At 37.4% G+C, this 19,205-nt stretch overlaps 2 protein-coding genes across 2 annotated transcripts; both read right to left on the bottom strand.

The window, feature by feature from the left end:
• Window positions 1-1,102: 1,102 nt before the first annotated feature.
• On the bottom strand, window positions 1,103-4,623 carry LOC139116923 (NADH dehydrogenase [ubiquinone] 1 alpha subcomplex subunit 8-like). Its single transcript, XM_070679655.1, has 3 exons — window positions 4,430-4,623; window positions 2,238-2,492; window positions 1,103-1,883 (listed from the first exon to the last, which is right to left on the bottom strand). Exons 1-3 carry the CDS (start codon window positions 4,550-4,552, stop codon window positions 1,749-1,751), a joined length of 513 nt encoding a protein of 170 aa, XP_070535756.1. The 5' UTR covers window positions 4,553-4,623; the 3' UTR covers window positions 1,103-1,748.
• Window positions 4,624-5,132: 509 nt separating this feature from the next.
• On the bottom strand, window positions 5,133-10,785 carry LOC139116924 (HSPB1-associated protein 1 homolog). Its single transcript, XM_070679656.1, has 7 exons — window positions 10,654-10,785; window positions 9,935-10,136; window positions 9,123-9,313; window positions 8,354-8,490; window positions 6,715-6,967; window positions 5,979-6,092; window positions 5,133-5,700 (listed from the first exon to the last, which is right to left on the bottom strand). The coding sequence occupies exons 2-7, from the start codon at window positions 10,122-10,124 to the stop codon at window positions 5,242-5,244; spliced, it is 1,344 nt and encodes a 447-aa protein (XP_070535757.1). The 5' UTR covers window positions 10,125-10,136; window positions 10,654-10,785; the 3' UTR covers window positions 5,133-5,241.
• Window positions 10,786-19,205: the final 8,420 nt, after the last annotated feature.

A 19,205-nucleotide genomic window follows, 5' to 3' on the forward strand; every position in this document is an offset into this window, starting at 1 on the left:
GATCTACTTAGCAGACTACCCAGCTAAGGAGCGCCTGTGGTACAGGTCTGTGTGTTTATAACGCCGGGAACACACAGACCTGTACGCAGGGCTACACTGCAGCCTGCTACTTCATTCCACCGTGCCTGTTGCTCGAGGTTTTGCCTATATAGCACTGCACTGCAGCTGGGTGGAAGAAGAGTGGGATTTGAAACATGGGTTCATGTGCTGGTGGTTTCCAGACAGCACTATTGCACACATCAATTTCTCAATAATTTCCACACAAGAGAGAGAACATCCCCTCTAGCACTTACCCCTCAGCATCTTGCCTGTTCTCCCGCCTGCACTTTCAGATATCCTAGTGAAAACCCTGTCATGATACCCATCCATAGTTGGATACTGATTTTTGGGTGAGCTTTTGCATCTATATTTTGTTGACTTTGAATTTGAGTTTATTGGTTTCTGATGATAATACAAATACATGTATGTGGGGGGGGGGGTTTCAATCAAAATTTCTGTTAGAGAGGTTACTCAAATTCATCATGGTTGGCTTGGGGTGAAATTCCTCTGACCCCACCCCTAGTAAATGAGGGCTCCATAATTGCTTCAGAATTGTGTAAATATACTACTATATGTACTTATAATATTAACAACCATATTGATGGTAAGCCCATCGTTGTGATACCAGCATTATGTATAAAGCACTACTGAGGTCATGTAGATCCCTGCTGTGGTCAAAACATGCTGCCACTTGAATAGAAAAGAGACCACCGATTGCTGGAGTTTAAATAGTAAGCTGAAAATCAGAACGCTTTAACCTCACAACATATTTCCTCGGTGAAGCTTCTTTCAGAATACATTTGATGGTGACCTTATGTGTTAGAGAATTATAATTTCTCTAATATGAATTTTTTGTTGGCAGCAAGTGCAGAAGTGGGTTTCCAAAAAATTCAGTAACTACCAGTACTGCAGCTGCAACAAGTCCACAGTTTATGTACCTGCTTTAACCCTTTCACCACCATGGTTTGGCCTAAGACCACTGATATCAATGAAGACTGTGGACCTAGGCAGATCTCCACACATGCATTTTTCCACTGAACACACCACACTGATCACACATAGATAGTTTCATTTTTATTTATTTTGTACACGTGCACACTAATCAACACTTCATAGTCTGCCAAAAACTGTAGCATTTAATACTGTAAAGCTACCGACCATGATAACAATATCGTGGTCTAATCTTTCCTTTTCATCTATCCATGCAAACCTTATTATGTGTCCCAGCCTGACACATTCCAAACAATGTAGGCTACCTGCAACTGGTAGAAAACATTTGTTGCTACACAAGAAGGGTTTTAGGAGGTCAGTGTATACTTCTAACCTATAACATGAACTTGCAAAACTCTACAATGTCTTATGTAAGTAAACGTTGCTGCAAAACAGTCACTGTTAGCAGGCATATTTCAGTTCAAAAACATTGAAGTTTTAATGCTAGCTAGATGAGAGGTAGATAGATCGATATCTCTCTCTAGCTATATTATCTCAAGCCAGATGTTCTTCACTGAATGTGAAGTTTAACTCGTGCAAAGGCTACCTATTTTCTGGGAAAGGAAACATCCATGCAGGCTGACTCTCACTTTCATGCCCTACGCGTCTCATGGACATTTTTACAAATTTACAAATTTTCATTCTTTTTTTTTTCTCTGAAAACAGCAATCATAACCCAAATAAAACAGAGAGATACATGGTTTAACATTACAGACTCCTTAGGAGTAGAAGAAGAATCGCGATCCGTGTTTTGCCGGAGGTATATTCTCTGGTGGCTTTTCAAGTGGTGTTTTCTCCGGATGAGGTCTGGTCTTGGGTTCAGGAACTGGCCTTTCTGTTTTCACTATTGTTGTCTGGAAATACAAACAAACAACACACTAAGATGACTCTACTACAACACAAAAGTTACGGAACCATTAACAATGGCACATTAATAATTTTGAGAACATATTAATCCTCTTTCTCCCAAGTGGTATTTATTTCTATGGTTTGTCTATGAAGCCTGGTAGAAAGAGGATTTATCATTAAAAACTTGTTGAAAGTTATCTTAATCATAATACAGAAAACAGCAAAGTGTTAACAGCCCTATATATCAACACACATAGTGTGAAATGCACAGGTAGAGCCAGTCATGTTAGGTCAAACAGAAAAGTGCCCTAACAATTCCCTGTGTATTCTCATGATAATTGCACTATTGGTTTTATTACCTTGCTAAGTTCTCCAAGTTCAGGTCTGACCCAGCCAAGGCTTTCAAAGACACAGTTATCAAACTTTTCTTGTTCCTTCCTGCACCATCTAAACTTCTGTTGGTTGTTATCCAGACATGTCCAGTATGCTGTGAATGGTTCATTGCAGTGCTTCTTGATAGATTTCAGGAACTCTACGGCACAGCTGCTGACAGCTCTACCTTCTTCTAGACACTTGCGAGGGTCATTCTCTTCATGCCGGCATAACATAAATTCCTGTGGAAAAAGAAACAGTAAGTCGATGATTAATGTAGAAATTCAAAACTCTTTCAAGAATTGTTGACCATAGTGGAAAAATACAACTGTACTACACACTGTCAAAATTAAATAAACTTTCACAGTTTAGAATTCAGTCACGGTTTCACATTTTATCACGATGCACTTGATTTTTGAATTTTGAGCAGAAACAATCTGCACAAAAAACCAAACCATGGTTTCCAAAGGAAGTAATTATCATGGGATGTGACTTTGCAGTGATTATTGGTAAATAAGCTGTTATCAGGGGTTGTTTGTTAATACTGATCATGACTTATTCAAGCACCATTCACCTTACAGCAAATCATAAACTGGTTATGACCCAACATGTCACCATTACAGGAAATTTACCAATGACGGCCCGGGCAAAATAGTTAAGTTTTATTTCTCATCTCAGCCCATATTCATCTAGGTATGTAAGCCATTTTTTCCATGTTTGCTGAAAAAATCTTTGTTTTTTGCCAAGGTTTGGGAACACCGGTTAATGATTTTTGAACCCTGGAAACATTTCTGCTGTCCCTGTATCTGATTGCATTGATATACCGAGGGAATCCCGGTAAAATGACCTGGGAACTGCGGTAACATTTACCTGATTATGACTCTTTAACAAAACGCTAAAAATAAATATTACGAAAAAAGTGTTACATACGGTAGTGCCGTTATCCCTTCATAATGCTGCATGTTACATATAGAAATGAATGTTTGTACACATTCCCATTGCATCGTATTGTGTCATTTCCAGGATTAGGTCACTTCAAAAAGGAGAAGGAAAACTAACAGTTGCATCCCTGCATAATTTTGCAACAGTCCTAGGATAAGAAACTACTGCACAATTTTTTGGTCCATGCTGATATATCGTGTACAATGCCGGGGGGGTTGTTTGAAACCCATGACCAAAGTTACTTTGACATTATCATTGCCAACCATATTACTATTATTCTATTATTAGCTCATGTAAAAAATAATCAATCTTGCTGCAAGATTGATAAGATTTTGATCAGAAATACTGAGTCGCAGTTTTCATAATCCATGATGATAAAAACTGTCAGCTATCATTCAAAGAACATCAATTCTGTTTGTCACAAGAACCTGATGTATTTTAGCAACTGATAACATCAATTATACAATTTTGACATTCTGTACACAAGTCCATCTCGACAAAAATATTATTCTTCATAATATGACACTCTTCGGGTTCCAAGTTCCACGAGCTTGTGATGCCAGGTTCAGTACAATCAATGAACTAAAATAAGCGTTCCTGCAGCCTCTAGCTGGTACTCTATCCCCTAACCTTCTGGCCAACGACTCTCTAAGTAAATTGTGATTAATATGAAATTTTCTGTGTGATTTTGCCGCAAATTTTTACAATTGCAGTCTTTTGATGGGTTCACAAATCACAATAATGGTAAAATGCTAGAATGCCATTGGGAGGAATCATTAAAAAGTAGGCCCCGCAAGCCAAACTGCATAGCAATGCTTCACACTGTAGTTAAGTATGGTATCATTGGTACACTTGTTCTACGCAAAAAATACAATTCCCTTGACGACTTCCACTACACTGCTGAGCGCTCCAACACAGATGACTGCCCAAAATATAAAACCACGGTCCCTCCAGGAGGGACCGTTATACAACACACTGTGTACGTGCACTGGTTGTGGTACAACTTTTCAAACACATACAAAACCATCAAGAGCCGTCAACACTGCGCCGTTCTTTATGACGATCGACAACTTGGCGGAGATATGATCGCATTTCGTTGACTTGACACTCAAATTCAATTTGAGATCACCTCAACTGAAGTTAGAGCCGAAGTCACACAAAACGGCGGACGAACTTAGAGTGACCCTGGTCACAACCGTGCAGACGACCTGAGCAAGGCCCAGGTTTTCATCCTTACCTTATTTGGTTTGTCACACTGCCTTCCATAGTGGTGAGCACCAGCCTTCAGAACTGCCGATGTTACGGGTACTGGTGGTGTACTTAATTCCTCATAACTTGGCAATTCGTGGACACCCGGCATTGTGAAACACAATTTGCGGCCGTGTCTCACTTCGCCTACTACGTTCAGATTCCAAGATGGCGTCTGACCTTCCGTGCATATCAAATGAGACTGCGAGAGGGCGTCCTTTGCAAGGGGGAGATCCATGCAAAAGCAGTGCCTCCCCCACCCTCCCATTACAATTTTACTTTTTATTGTTTGAGTACATTTTAGAATTGTGAAATTTACTCACAAACATGCTCTACAGGATTTCACTTGTCCGCAATTTCATACGACATTCTTTTTCATTTGTGGAACAACTTGATGACACACCGTTGACTGAGTACATTTGGCATTTTTTCTTATATACAACTTTAAGTTACACTGTTGTTAAGGCTCACTTCTTCTGAAAATGAAAGTTTAAGAGAAAGCACTTTCGGTTTTATAATTCAAATATTACTTATTAGATTAAAAAGTACTCTGCTACTTTGTGGAGGGACCGTGGTCGCTTTTGATACTTCTGCCCTGGACAAAAAGCTAAAAACTGCCAATAAATTCAAGTTTTCAAAAAGAAAATATTTAACATGTCGAAATTCAACAAAACAATCTTTGACAAGAAAATTGTTAAAACATATTTTGATTTTATTACGAACAAGTATACCAATTATGTTCAACACAAATAATGTTTACTTTATTCAAAGAAAAAAACTTTGACAATTTCAATGCCAAGGTCACTTCACACTGCATTTTTCTTTGAGTAATTCAGCAACTTTGTTGATGATACTAGGGTGTGTGAGACACTCTACCAACATCGCATTGCTTGGTTCTCTGAATTCTATGCCTGCTGTATGATCTCCATCATCAGTTGCCTGGCAACCAGTCTCCTCTGAGCCCCGCTCATTTGAATTGCCAAAAGATGATTTGCATTGAACAAACTTCAGAAACAGATTTTGTTTCAAATTTTTCTCATCAAGTACTATTTCTTCATTTCTCAACAAATTTTGTTCACTGCCTTCTTGGGGACTTGGTTTCTCCTCAAAAGTTCGTAGTTTTTTCCTGTCTGGTTCACCGTCCGTCTCTCTCTTACAGTTGTCATTAGTTTCCTTGATGTCACATGATGATGAGCCTGCCTGTAACTTCTTCATTGCCGCTTGCAAATACTGAAGATTAGTATCTGTATTTGTACACTCCTGTGGCAAAAAAAAAGAAAGAACATCTTTTCTTTTAAAATTGACACTAAAACTATTGCTCCTGGTTCACTAGAATCAATCATTCAAAATTTTTCCACTTAGATAACATTCTTTGCTACAGAATTAAACCCACAACACCAACTTTTCCAGATTAAGAAATAATGTCGTTAACGTTGATACAGAAGCACAAATTTTTGCAATTGTGTTTTTTTTTTATTTTGGCAATGAAATAATAACATTAAGGATGATGAAACATGAACAGAGTTTCATTTACATACCTCTGTGGGATTCAACCATGAGTAAGTTCCGTCTTGGTCTCGTACATGTGATAGAATACTACAAGTGACAGTCCTTGTAATGGCTTCTTCAACTCTGGTATTATCATCTATGTCCTTCACATGAAATTGAAAATCAGTACATTAATATTATTCGAAAACAAAACAGCTACACAAAAGGCAAATTAAAATACCTTATGAAGTTTGCATTCTTCTAGTTTTCTCTGAGTTGAGGAAATTTTTGTCAATTTGATACAATGTTCTTGACAAAGGTCATGCATCTTGTCTGTTAAATCAGGCAGAATTGTGTCTGAATCAAACTAACCCTAAATTTGGAGTCACAGGGTTCTGTCGATGCTTGTACCCTATAGTTAATTGAACAATCAAGAATGGATATAAACTCTCTCACAGACCCTAATTGGTACAGAAATTTTGCCCTCTCCTGCCTTCATCAATTCCTTTGTGTAGCCTGGTTCTGCAAGCTGGCACAGCTACACTGTGCCGAGGCCTTGCCTACCTAGATTGCTGAGGGCAGTATACCAGCATAACCAAGAGTGGAAGCTACACAGCAAACAAGAAGCTGTGACAGAGCTTAGAGTGGGTAGAGTATGACCACTATATATCTGAATAAGAACTGAGAATCTAAATTATTTTAATAAACTATTAAAGCTCTGAAAGAAAACTTTCCTTCTCAATATCGGGACACTGGTAAAAATTCCTAATATTAATCAGCCCATACCAATTCAATCCATGAGTTTACACTAATGGCCGGTGTTACGCATTCCACGTAATGCCACCAGTGACGTGGAACAAACAACACGTCTCCTGGCTCCAGAGTGACGTTGTATGGAGTGCAATCGCGGAATTTTGGGAACCTCCGGCAATCCGGATTCTTGACATTAACCTGACTGAAGACGCTGGATTCCTCATACGGAATTCTTGTGGGATACATCATGGCTGTCTGAATGGGTGGGAACATGTACCATATTTTTCTATAATGAAACGAGATTATAAAAAGGCTGTTTAGATTCGGTAAATTCTCAATAGGAATTGAACTCACAATGTATATTAACAAGTCACTTTGTGATGACATCAGTCAAAACTGCTCGGCTACGTCCATCCCCCCACCTCCCCTTAAAAAAGTGTGGTTCAATAACCGAGCTAAGTTGTTACAATTTTTCTGACTTTCGCCCTTCCACAAGTGATAGAGTTCATGAAGCGCTTGTACACACATTCTCACTATCATACATCAGAACACAAACTCAATCAAGCCAATGAATACATCCCTAAACTGGGCCTGCTTCTTTCGGCCCGACTATCCACGTTCGAAAAAAACTTGTGGAGGTTTTGGGAAGAACACACAAGTTCATGAATCCTCAACTTTTACAACACAAGTCCATGAAGCCAAGAAATGCTTCAATCTCTTTGACAATTTTTTCCCCATTTTTTTTTGTTTCAGAAACAACTACAATATTCCCTGGGCATTCGTTACAAGTGAATTGGAATACTCAGTATTCAACTTGTAAACACAAGGACTGTTCATGTGAGATGTGTACTATTACTACTGACGATTAAATTAATTCTGATCATTTGTGGTGTTGCAGCCACAAATTTTAAACCATGGGACACTGTGCCCCACTGCCGTTTATTTTAGGGGACATTTTGCAGATTTTGGGGACAACATGCATCAGTTGTCAATCAGATTTTGTATTTTGTAGCAAATTATTTTGTAACAAATTAGTTTCACAAAACAAAATTCAAGCTACTGGGTTCACTTCACCATGCTAGAAATTCAGGCAAGTAATTGAAGCAGCTCATATACCGTATCAGCTGACAATTAGAGAGCTCAGGGGGACTGCAAGCAAGTTATAATATCAAGTGCGACTTCTGTGTTTTCATTACTTCTAATCACAGCTCCAATAGTAAGTAAATATAAGCCTCAAAATCATGCAAGACGAAGGTCATCATCAATATCAGATATTACTTGCAGACTACACCCAACACAGTAGACTTGTGAGTGTGCCCGAGGTGACCAGCCATATGCGAGAATGCGGGACAACAGATTTGGTTTGGGGGACATTGTCGCGAGGGGGCATCCAGGCTGCAACACTGTCATCTGTTAAGAGAAATGTATGTACTGCAGTCAATGTTGACCAGTAGAATACTGGGTGTTGAAATATGCTACAATGCAATCGATCAAGAATCTATAGATGATGTAATGAAAAATATTAAAATTCAAAAATTTGCCGGTACTTTACTTAAAAATGCAAAGATAGAACAGTTAGAGCATATTGTGCTCAAACATTTTGGTGATATGTTGATAATCAAGCTAAGAAAATCGCCTTGTTACAACCACATTAATGTTTAGCTCAACTTACTTTCCATGTATTTGCGCGACTAAATTACATCCATAAGTGTCGTAATGACATGGTGTATGTGAACCCACACTGCCGATCCACAGCGTACTTTCCGTGCCGTCTCTTCCGTGGAAACCAAAGTCACTCCACCTCACTGCCTGAAACAAACATGACAGGAAGTAAGTATCGTGGATTACGTTACAACTGTACGGGGCCCAATTACATTGCATAGGTACATCTTGCTGGTAAACACTCTTTAACCATATATGGATGTATATGCAAATATGCAGTGACTGACAAGCTTCAGTGAAGGGATGCTGGGAAAATATAGCCTAGTCTTGATAAAAAATATTGTGAAAAAAAAAATTTACTCAAAACTACTAATCACTGTGACAGCCCTCTTTACTACAACCCTCTTTTCTTTTCAGAAACTGATGTCGACGTGCAGGAGTAATATATTTCACTTGATATTAAACTAGAAATCCATGGCAACCTGGAATTGAAATCAATATTCATTCATTGTCAAGTTTTGTGTTCACCTTGGTTTTCGACATGAGAAAATAAAAGCAGATTTTGTACATGACACTGACCAGTGCATGATGGGTAAAGTAGCTTAGCTATAGGTCTTGTGTCAGTACTGCTGTAATTTGAGAATGAAAGTCAACAAACTGTGATCTTCAAACCACAGCGATTTAATACAAATAAAATTCAACTATTTTTGCATAAGTTTAGGAATTGTACACCTTCAGCTAGAGGGAATATGAAAAAGTGTAGTGTTAGATCATTATACCTTCAGTACATCTGTTTTGTCTTGAAAGATATGAGCCATGTATTTATAATCAGCATAGCACCAACTGTCAGAGATTTCAAAATCCTTTAAGGGGTTATCTTCAGGGAGATTTGAAGTGTCATTGGCAAGCCAATCTGAGAATTGGTGAAGTGTGGCATCTCTATAGCAACAGTCCCTCTCCCAGAGAACACCTGGATGTGAAGAGGTTGGAAACTGGTGAATGTCACTGGAAGAAACGGGAAAAAGTGATGCAGTACCGACTCTGTGGTGAATCTTTTTTTTGTTTCCAAAACTCTTGACTTACTGTTTCGTCACTTACACAAGCTTTCAATGGTTCGAATCAATAGAAATCGATACATGTTCAGTAGAATCAATCACAGCAAAATTATCGATACCGATAGTTCATTTTGAAGATGCCTATTCGCTTTCTTGTATAAAAAAGTCACAAAGTTGCTGCAATTTTTTTGACGTAGACTTGCATTGGTAAGTTCTAAATCATTTAGAATTCTTAATTGTTATAAGGTACTGCCAACGGAAAAGTTTCAATTTCATTTGTATTAGGCTAGATAGTCGGTCTCCTTACAGAAAAGTATGGTCGGTCTCCTTAAAGAAAAGTATCTCCAATATACTCGAAATAAAGATTATATTATTATATTATTATTATAAGTCTCTCTGGACATTTAGATCCCCTATCACTTCTACTTTCGTCTGAAATTGCCAAAGAAAGTGACCGGATTGTACCAAATATAGCAGTGGAAGGAGGAGGAAGGCAGGTGCGCCAACTCGGACTCACAATTATGAATATTTCATACCATGCTCACTCCATTCCTTGGGTCCTATTCTGAACTTCACCTCTTGGTCTCCTAACACATCAGCCAGTGACTGGATCGTCCAGTTCATACACGGCCAATCAGAGATCATACCTTTGAAAACCACTGGAGCTGTCAGTGTTTCCAGTACAAGCCTCTTGGCAATATCTGGTGCAAATGGCTTCTCGCTCATTTTTGTCTCTGTCTGATAATATGGTGTATGAAAATAAATAAAGTAAACAGACTTAAACATGTTGATTATGCATTAAAGATAACAGTGAACAACTCTTTGGGGGAAATAATTATTATTTTGGGCAAACAAAATCTTTTCTCAAACACCCCTAGCTGTCTCACTGTCTGCATGCAATGTCTGCTGGCAGTGCTCATAAAAACAGCAGCAACAACAACAAAAACAAAACCTAAAACAAAAAAACGACAACAAAAACATAGTACCCTGTGGCCTATCGATACCACCGTAGAATTTTAATGATTGTATACCGATAAAGTTTACAAGTAGCGCTCATAGGTTACAACTTGCAATAAATTACCAGCCTCTGTACTGACAATCTACTTTGTCAGTGTGTACATCATGAAGTAACAAGCGGATCATATACATCATCTTCTTGGTTGATGTCGATGATGATCATGGACGTGAATGCTCGAACGAATCATCTGGTACATTCTGTGACTATAATGAGTGTTCAATGCAAAGCTAAAGATACCTGAATCCTTTCGCGGCCTTACTCTCCCACTCCGGGCCACCACCTAAGCTCTTTGCAGTAAACTTCTCAACATCCCAGTTCTTCGCTCTGCAGTGGCGGCAGCGCAGTCTGCTCATGCATGTCATGTCAGAGGTACATGTTGAATAGCGCCATCTATTGATTTGAAATTATAAAGAAGAAAGAAAGGGTGACGCTAACACTGAGGGGGCAATCCAAGTAAATTGGCAAGAATCAATTTTTGTGCTGTTAATCATGTTTTACACTCAAAACAGCACTAAATAATGTTCGTAGAATAAAAATGTTTCGTCATAGGAGTAAGGAGTTAATTTTTTCACTTATATCTTTCACTTCACGTTTTTCAGAAAAAATATAAATTTATTCCAACAAAATGGCAAATAAAACAAATGTTCATGACAGGGAATGTGACTAGCGACCGAAAAAAATTACAAAGCAACTTGTGTGTAAACAAAAATTGTCACTTAATTAGCAAGAAGACAAAAACTTGTCTTTCTGCGTGTCCATAATTTGCATGGCGCCGCCTACAGTTGTAAATTATAAGAAGAAAAGAACTTAGAAACATCAACACTTGAGGCGCACTTCAACTGAAAGAGTTCGCTGAGTCCGCTCCCGGGTCCGCTTACGGTGTTGTCTGTTGTGTTACATCTTCCATCCTGTCGTCCACCGGTGTTCACCTGTTTCTCTATCTGACTTGTGTATCCCTGAAATTTCATATGAAGATTTATACGTAGGGAGGTGATGTAGAAAGCAACGCATTTTTCTTTTGTGTTGGACACAACACAGGCTCTAGAGTCAATGCAGGCACAGTCGTTTGGAGAGCTATTCAGCGCTGGGACTATTCGCCCCATAGACGAGTGTGCAGAAGCCAGAATCTCGCTTCTGCACACTTGTCTATGGGGCGAATAGTCCCAGCGCTGAATAGCTCTCCAAACGACTGTGATGCAGGCGAACCGCTAGCCGCCACTGATACAATAAGTGGCGGCTAGGGGTTCGCCTGCATTGACTCTAGAGCCTGTGGACACAAACTTTAATTTCCTTGGCCCTTGCTCGCACCCCTCACGACCTGTAAAACTGGTACTGTATTTGTTTCCCATGGCGGGTGGCAGGCTCTTTTAACTCTGAGACCTCTGCTTGCTGGCCACAACGGCGGGTAAGCCTCCCAGCCCTGTTGGTTGTCCTTTGTTGACAGTGGCGACATCGCCGTCGACGTCGCTGTGGCTCGTACTTTCTGACTACTATCAAACTTCACCTGCCAAGCAGAGACACTCCCTCGAAACATTCAAACAAGGCCGGTCTAACAAGGGCCATGGATGTAAAAATATTTTTTTACATCCATGGTCTAAGAAGGCTGTGAAGATCGGACGATAGGCTCCTGTAACCCTAGTTCATACGTGACAAATGTGAGAGGATTTCCGGATCCTCTAATCTTTACTCTTCCCTTAAAGTGATTTCGCTGTTCATGGTCAAGAATACGCGTGATAGATATGAAATGTATGGCATTTTGATGGCAATATTACAACAAAAGCTATGAAGAGACTGCCACAATACTGACCTGTTCAGTAACTGATCGCTACAAATTAAACTATGATAAAAACATGCGGACATCGAAAGTCCCACAGATATCAAATTCATTGCCTCATTCCATCCCATCACATTTTACAACAAGCATTCACAACAATAAAACAACGAAACAAACCATACTCTTTGATAAATTTATTTTAAAATGCATTTTTCGATTTTCATGATTCCGTATTAAATCATATCATAATACTACATGAATACAATGAGATAATTTGTCATATTCCCACAATGTATTGGAATTCTTGTTTACATATTATATGGCACGGCATCTTATAATCTAGAAATTAAATCATCTAAAAATCAGTACTTTTTCCTATAATATCGCTAGAGGTTTGTGTTTCACAATAGCTACGATCCAATCCAAAGCAAGGTCATCCCTACGACTCATACAGCATAAAAATCACTTCATTAAAACAAAATATGGCTGCCTGTCTTTCACCACAGCAAATTCAAGTCATGAGTCAAATCAATTTTACTCACAGCACACCTATCTCCTGTACAAACAGGAGTTGAAGAAGATACATGACCTGATTATCTTCCCAAGATTTAGCTTTTGTAAATTAAGCTGAGGATGACAAAGCAATTGAGGAGCCATACAGCTACCAGTATTGAAATATGGTATTCGAAAAAAATTGCTGAGATATGTGATCCGTTCTCATCCAAAATCATTTATAGTAAATCAGTAAAATTCAAAAAAAAAACAAAGGAAACCAATAGCTCATGAAAGCCATTCGCAATCTCATTCACAGTCTGTAACAAAACGTCAGCTGAGAATATTTTATAAAAAAATATACCAAATGAGAACACTGTTCTCTGTAAATAAGTTTATTTTCACCTGCCATTAAACTCACTGGCCAAGATGGCAAGAATGATAAACTGGACAAAATTATCTTGATGACCAGGATTGTGGATAACATATAGGGGCTGACAAATGTAGTGGTGCGGCATGGCAAACCCATTGTGCATTTTGTGATAAAAGCACCAAACTTGGCTGAAATGTGTCTTAATATGTGCTGAACAAATTCAGATACCGAGCCACTGAAAATCTACCGAAGCGTTGCCATGGCAACCATTTTTTTCAAAATGGCTGCCAGACAGACAGGTTTCTCACCTAGTAAATGTCAACTGCAGAAGTTTTTGGGTAGCTTTAGGTTGGATATTTTCAATAAGAAACTGTGAAAAGAGTTATTTGAAAATTCTTTTTAATTTTCTTCACCTCCTGACTTGTTAAACGGGGAAATACAGACAAAAAACACAATCTTATGCATAAAATGCAGGGTATTAGATCCTATAAAAGGATGACGCTATGTCAGCAGTCAAGATATGTTAGGCCGTGGCGCGCTAGAAGGGTCTACTTGCACCCTTAGAATAACAAACCTGTCTTTGTAGAAGCCATGGGATCCCTAGAATACGAAATAGAATTTTGACAGAAAAAAAAAGGGATGCAATAACTGTTATGGTCGACTTTTGAACGGTACTGCAAATAACCATTTTGCTCCCCACGTGCATTTTTCTTGTAGTACTTGTAAGTCATCTGCTAAGTTTTTTAATATTACCTGACTTGTCGGATACCATTAGAATGGAAATTTATTCCTCTTTAAAATGACATATGTAGTATGCAATATCTTCGATAGCTTTTTATGAAATGGGACAAAAACTTACCCAATACCCCAAAAAATCTGAAATTCTACCACTTTTTTACCTTGGCATAACACAAAAGGCAATGCTTTGTATGACATCTGTTTATTCGCTACAGAGACATGTCAAAATGTGAAATAGACTTTTGATAGGAAAAATATTGGAATGCTATAGGTTTACCGGTCATACTTTGAAGGGTACCGCAAAATTACAGTATTGCCAACTCGCATGCATTTTCGTTAAACCTGTCTTCTTGTAAGTCATCTGCTGAGCTTATTTTTTTACATAACCTAGCTTGTGGGCTAACATTGGTAAGGGATTTTATTCTTCTTTTAGATGACATATTTTAATATGCAATATTTTCCATAGCTTTTATAAAATATGACAAACTTACCCTATACCCAAAACTTTATATTGCAAATCACTGTCACTGCTTATCTCAAATTCTACCATTTTTACCTAAACATATTAAAAGGGCAATTCTCTGTGTGCAATCTGTTTTATTTGCTAAGGAGACATATGAAAATATAAAAGAGACTTTTAACAGAAAAAATATTGGAAAAGGAAACTGTAAAGTCAAAGTATTGCGAATCGCACCTTGTTAAACGTCAAATTTTACCATTTTTTAACCTAGACATATAATAAAGGGTAATGCCTTGTATGAAGTCTGTTTTGTTTGCTATAAGGACCTGTCACAAATACGAAATAGACTTTGGGCAATGCCTTGTGTGAAATTTGTTTATTTGCTAGAAGGCCATGTCACAAATATGAAATAGACTTTTAACTGAAAAAATATTGGGACGCAACAGCTGTCACAGTCATGTGTTGAAGGGTACCGCAAAATCACGATTTTGAGCTGAGACCAACGAAAATTTTTATTAACCATGTCTTTGTTTAAGTCATATGCCGAGCCTAACTTATACATAGCCTGGTTGTGGGGTATCATTAGCAAAGCGATTTATTTTTCTTTAAGGTGAACTTTTGTAATATACAAATATCCTTTACAGTTTTCATGAAATGGGACCAAGACTTACCTAATACCCCAAAGGACTACATTTCAAATTACGGCTTATCTAACGTTTTACCATTTGCTTTTGCTCCACACAATACAGAAGGCAATATAATGCTTATATGAAATTCGTTTTGTTTGTAACAGACGTATGTCAAAATATGAAGTGAACTTAATATAATTTAGTCGCCACTGGGATCATATTTCTAGGGGTACACAGATACGGCAAATTTCCTGAAACATATAAATTTTTATCAAACACGTATTTATGAAAGAATTCAGCCAAAATCATAGTCACGGATGATCTCAAAATATTATCAGCATCGTATATTAAATTATTTTGTTTCAAGTTGTTTTGTAAACTGTATCAATGAGCACAGCTAATTCAACAGTTTAGCTGATCCAATAATCGTTTCTAAACATCATACATTACATCAAAATTACCTGGGCGTTCCTGAAGAAAAACTTGTATAGATATATCAGAAAGCTGGACTTTCTTCATAAACAAAATATTATGGAATAGATATACCTGATATTTAGCTGCTCTAATTATCGTTTCCAAACTTCATAAATTAGCACAAGTGTCTAAAGATATGTCATATAGCTTGGCTTTCTTCAATAACAAAAATAGGGATATGTCCAATATTTAGCTGCTCTAATGATAATTTCTAAACTTCATAAATAAGCAGAAATTTAGCTAGCCATTCTTAGGTACTTTATTCCTGGATATATCCGATATTTGGTCGATTTCATTATCGTTACTAAACTTTATAAATTGGCTCAAGTTTAGCTGGCATTCTTCAGTAAAATATTTTCAGGATATATCCCATATTGAACCGATCTAATTATCGTTTCTAATCTTTACGAATTAAATCAAATGATGTTCAATAGTTTTAAAAGCATGTATCTGATACTTGATCGACCTCATTATTGCTTATACACTCAGTATACTTTATAAAGTAGATCAGATTAAGCTGGGCTGACATGTTCAAAACGTTCAAAATTTGGTAATAGCTTTTCTGTAATTGTATGTCACTGAATGTGCAAATGATTTATTGTGAATACAAAACTGCGTAAATTCTCTGAGATTTATGTTTCAATCTGGACTACAGTGTCACTGTTTGTATAGGAAGGTTCCCATTTGATCAGATAATTGGCCAGCCAACACTACCTTGCTTAGGTCTTGGGTGTATGTGTCAAGTGGATAACAAGAAAATGATTGGCAAATATTTAGGATTGTCGTTTAAACTTGTTGTCTTAGCCTATGTAAACACCATGGAAAGGAATAAAATACTCGCAAGCTGACTAGCTATGCCAAAGCAAGCAGAGATCCGGGGAGTGCCAAGTACGGGCATGACGGACAAAAGTGCAGGATTGTGTTTTAGCTTTGCTTTCCCTACCTTTCATGTTTGTTAAAACAAAATAAAGTGGAGTAATACAATTTCATTTATGGTACAATGTTTTTGCATTTCAACAACAAATTATGTACTACCAAGAAATTAGTACCAAAATATACGATGTTCAAAATATTATAGGCATGAATCCATATATATATTTATGCAATAGACCATCGACATTGAAATAACTCTAAAACCAATATCTAAATCATGAAATAGATATCAAATTACACAAGATCAGTTTCGTGTGAAATGAATTATCAAAAATAATGTATAAAATATAGTACATATAGCCGAAAAAATAATATAAAAATAGATCGTATTCTCCACGTGGTCAAATTTAAACGGCCGCACTTATGTACTAATTGTAGTTACATGATAAATCTCTAACATTGACAATTATGGGATTATATAAGAGATTTCCCCCAAAATGTTATTGTTTTTAACGTTAAAACTAGAAGGGTTGTTATACAGTAAATATTATTGTACTTTTTTGTATGTAGGCCTACGCGTGAATGTAGATGAACAAGAGTGAGAGATAGGGTTAAATTCCCCGCACAATTTTCCACGTCAGGCCTTGTGATTTAACATCCTGCAAAACTTGTCAATGGCTGACTCATAACAATTAGAAAAGATAATTAGTCTATGTCAAAATATTGCACATATTCAACATTTCTACTCAAGAACACTCAATCCATTGGAAGAACATGGAACTGGCTGTTTTTACACTCGGACGCATCATACCCTCCCCACCACAGCCATGGGCCAATCTAGGCCTATTTGCAAAACTGGTGAGTGTCGCACGCACCAGCTACAACTCTAAAAATGCTTAAAACTGGTGCACCAACGATTAAAAATAAGAATAAAATAAATAAACTCTTAACAATACCTTCTGATAGTCTAACTACACAGAACAGCTGACAGCTGATCATCGTATAAAACATTCAATTTGACAATTTGAATCTTCCACTTTTGCCTTGTTTCAACCATATTGTCAATAATTTTATTAAGAGAACCCGTTTTTCTAGTAAAATGAAATTATAAAACAATAAAAATGCAAATAGTAATCTTAATATGCATTTATGATGGTAATACATCCACTATTCACCACAGAATCATCTGTAGAGCAGCAACTATGGGATTGATTGTCATCATATTTGAAAATGGCCGCCACACCAGAACGAGGCTCTACCTGTAAGGGATCGGTATTCAAATGATTTTTAAACAATAAATATGCAAATGGTAATCTTAAAAGGCATTTATGATGGAAATACGTCCTCTATTCACCACAGAATCATCTGTAGAGCAGCAACTATGGGATTTTATAGTGACTGATGGTCGCCATATTTAAAAATGGCCGCCACACCAGAACGAGGCTCAACCTGTGGTGGCTCGGTATCCAAATTGATTTATATTATGATAATCTACATTCGTACCAAATTTCATGCTTTTATCACAAAATGCACAATTGTTATGAAAATTTTGGTTATGCCGCACCTCTAGGGGCTGACAAATGTACAGTACTGGACTTTTAAAAGATATTTAAGTTATACGGTTTCCATTATGCAGTAACTATACCAGCTTCTTTGTGACTGATCTTGTTTTAAGTATTTTGATGATTAAAAGTTGAAAAATCCATGCACAGGTACTGCTGAAATGGGGCAGCGTTGGAATCTATTTTGAACAACTTTCTTGACATGTTTTGTCAACACCAGGTACCATGTTCCAATAATCATTACAAAAGGGGTGAGGTACTATTTTTTGCAGTGCTGCACGTGGCAATAAAGGATTGACACAACTTCCTAACACCAACCTTGAACTGAGATATCACAAAACAAATGTCAAGTTCAACTACAGTTTGGTAGGACGGCCATTGTCTTAATTACCAGCATGGACTTCTGGGAAAAACGAGAGATAACGTCATAACTATCTTTTATCTATTTCATTCTGTGGGCATAGGCAAATTTGCATAATTTGTTAGCTGGTCTTCCATTATGTTTTGGGATGCAAAACAGAATGAACGACCTCTTAAGGTAGTTCGTGCCTCGAAAGTGAAAGACTTAAACTTTTGCTCAAACTTTCCTTGAAGAATCTTTAAACTATTCTCTTTCAAAATAAAGAATAAAAATCGGGGCTCACCTTGCAAATTTTGGTTCTAGGGAAACAAATAACCCAAGATTTACCGATATTTAAAATTCAAAATGGCTGCCATTGCTGTGTTAACTCTATGGAGAAAAAATACAATTTTTGAATTTTGAAAAACTAAGCCAGTGGAAAGTTTTCTTACACCAAGAGCTTTAAAATGAACCCCAACAAGTGGTATATCAGAAAAGAATTGTGAAAGTTTGAGAGTCCAAATTTGTGTGCCCGAGGCCTGTTCTACCGTAAATGACAGACGATGAGAAAAATTACGTCACACACAGCCAACAACATTAAGACTTGTCTCAGCTAAAAGAAAAATGTGATACTAACTTGGAAATGGGGAGAAGTAGGTTTGGCAAATGAGTACAGTTTGAAGAAAGTATACAGAGAAGGTTTTTAGAAAAATATATTACATTTGATTTATATATTTATAAATAAGTCTAGTTTCACCTGCCATTAAACTCACTGGAAAAGATGACAAGAACAACAAACTTGACAAAATGATCATCATGACAAGTGGATCTGTAATTAATGGGCTGTTTGTTCAATATTTGAAATACAAAAAGTTATTTCTATTTAAAAATGACATCACACAGTTGCAATCACAGACTGGTAAAATTTGAGATGACATATCGACAATGCGCCATTTCTGGAGCAATGCTACTGTTGATGTGGTAACAGATAGGTTAACATTTTGAATAACACTCAGGGGTCGTGGCTACATGTGTATGACAAACGTAACTCATAACATTCACGGGAGGATGGGT

The sequence above is a fragment of the Ptychodera flava genome, chromosome 18 (genome assembly GCF_041260155.1).
Source record: "Ptychodera flava strain L36383 chromosome 18, AS_Pfla_20210202, whole genome shotgun sequence".
NCBI classification, from domain to species: domain Eukaryota; kingdom Metazoa; phylum Hemichordata; class Enteropneusta; family Ptychoderidae; genus Ptychodera; species Ptychodera flava.

Coding starts and splice junctions, on each gene's coding strand:
- LOC139116924 (XM_070679656.1), bottom strand. CDS start 10,124: ATGAGCGAGAAGCCATTTGCACCAGATATTGCCAAGAGGCTTGTACTG. Junction 6,093..6,714: donor TAAACTCATGGATTGAATTG/GTATGGGCTGAT, acceptor TTTCATGTGAAG/GACATAGATGATAATACCAG. Junction 5,701..5,978: donor CATGGTTGAATCCCACAGAG/GTATGTAAATGA, acceptor TTTTTGCCACAG/GAGTGTACAAATACAGATAC.
- LOC139116923 (XM_070679655.1), bottom strand. CDS start 4,552: ATGCCGGGTGTCCACGAATTGCCAAGTTATGAGGAATTAAGTACACCA. Junction 2,493..4,429: donor AGTGTGACAAACCAAATAAG/GTAAGGATGAAA, acceptor CTTTTTCCACAG/GAATTTATGTTATGCCGGCA. Junction 1,884..2,237: donor AACTTGGAGAACTTAGCAAG/GTAATAAAACCA, acceptor TTGTATTTCCAG/ACAACAATAGTGAAAACAGA.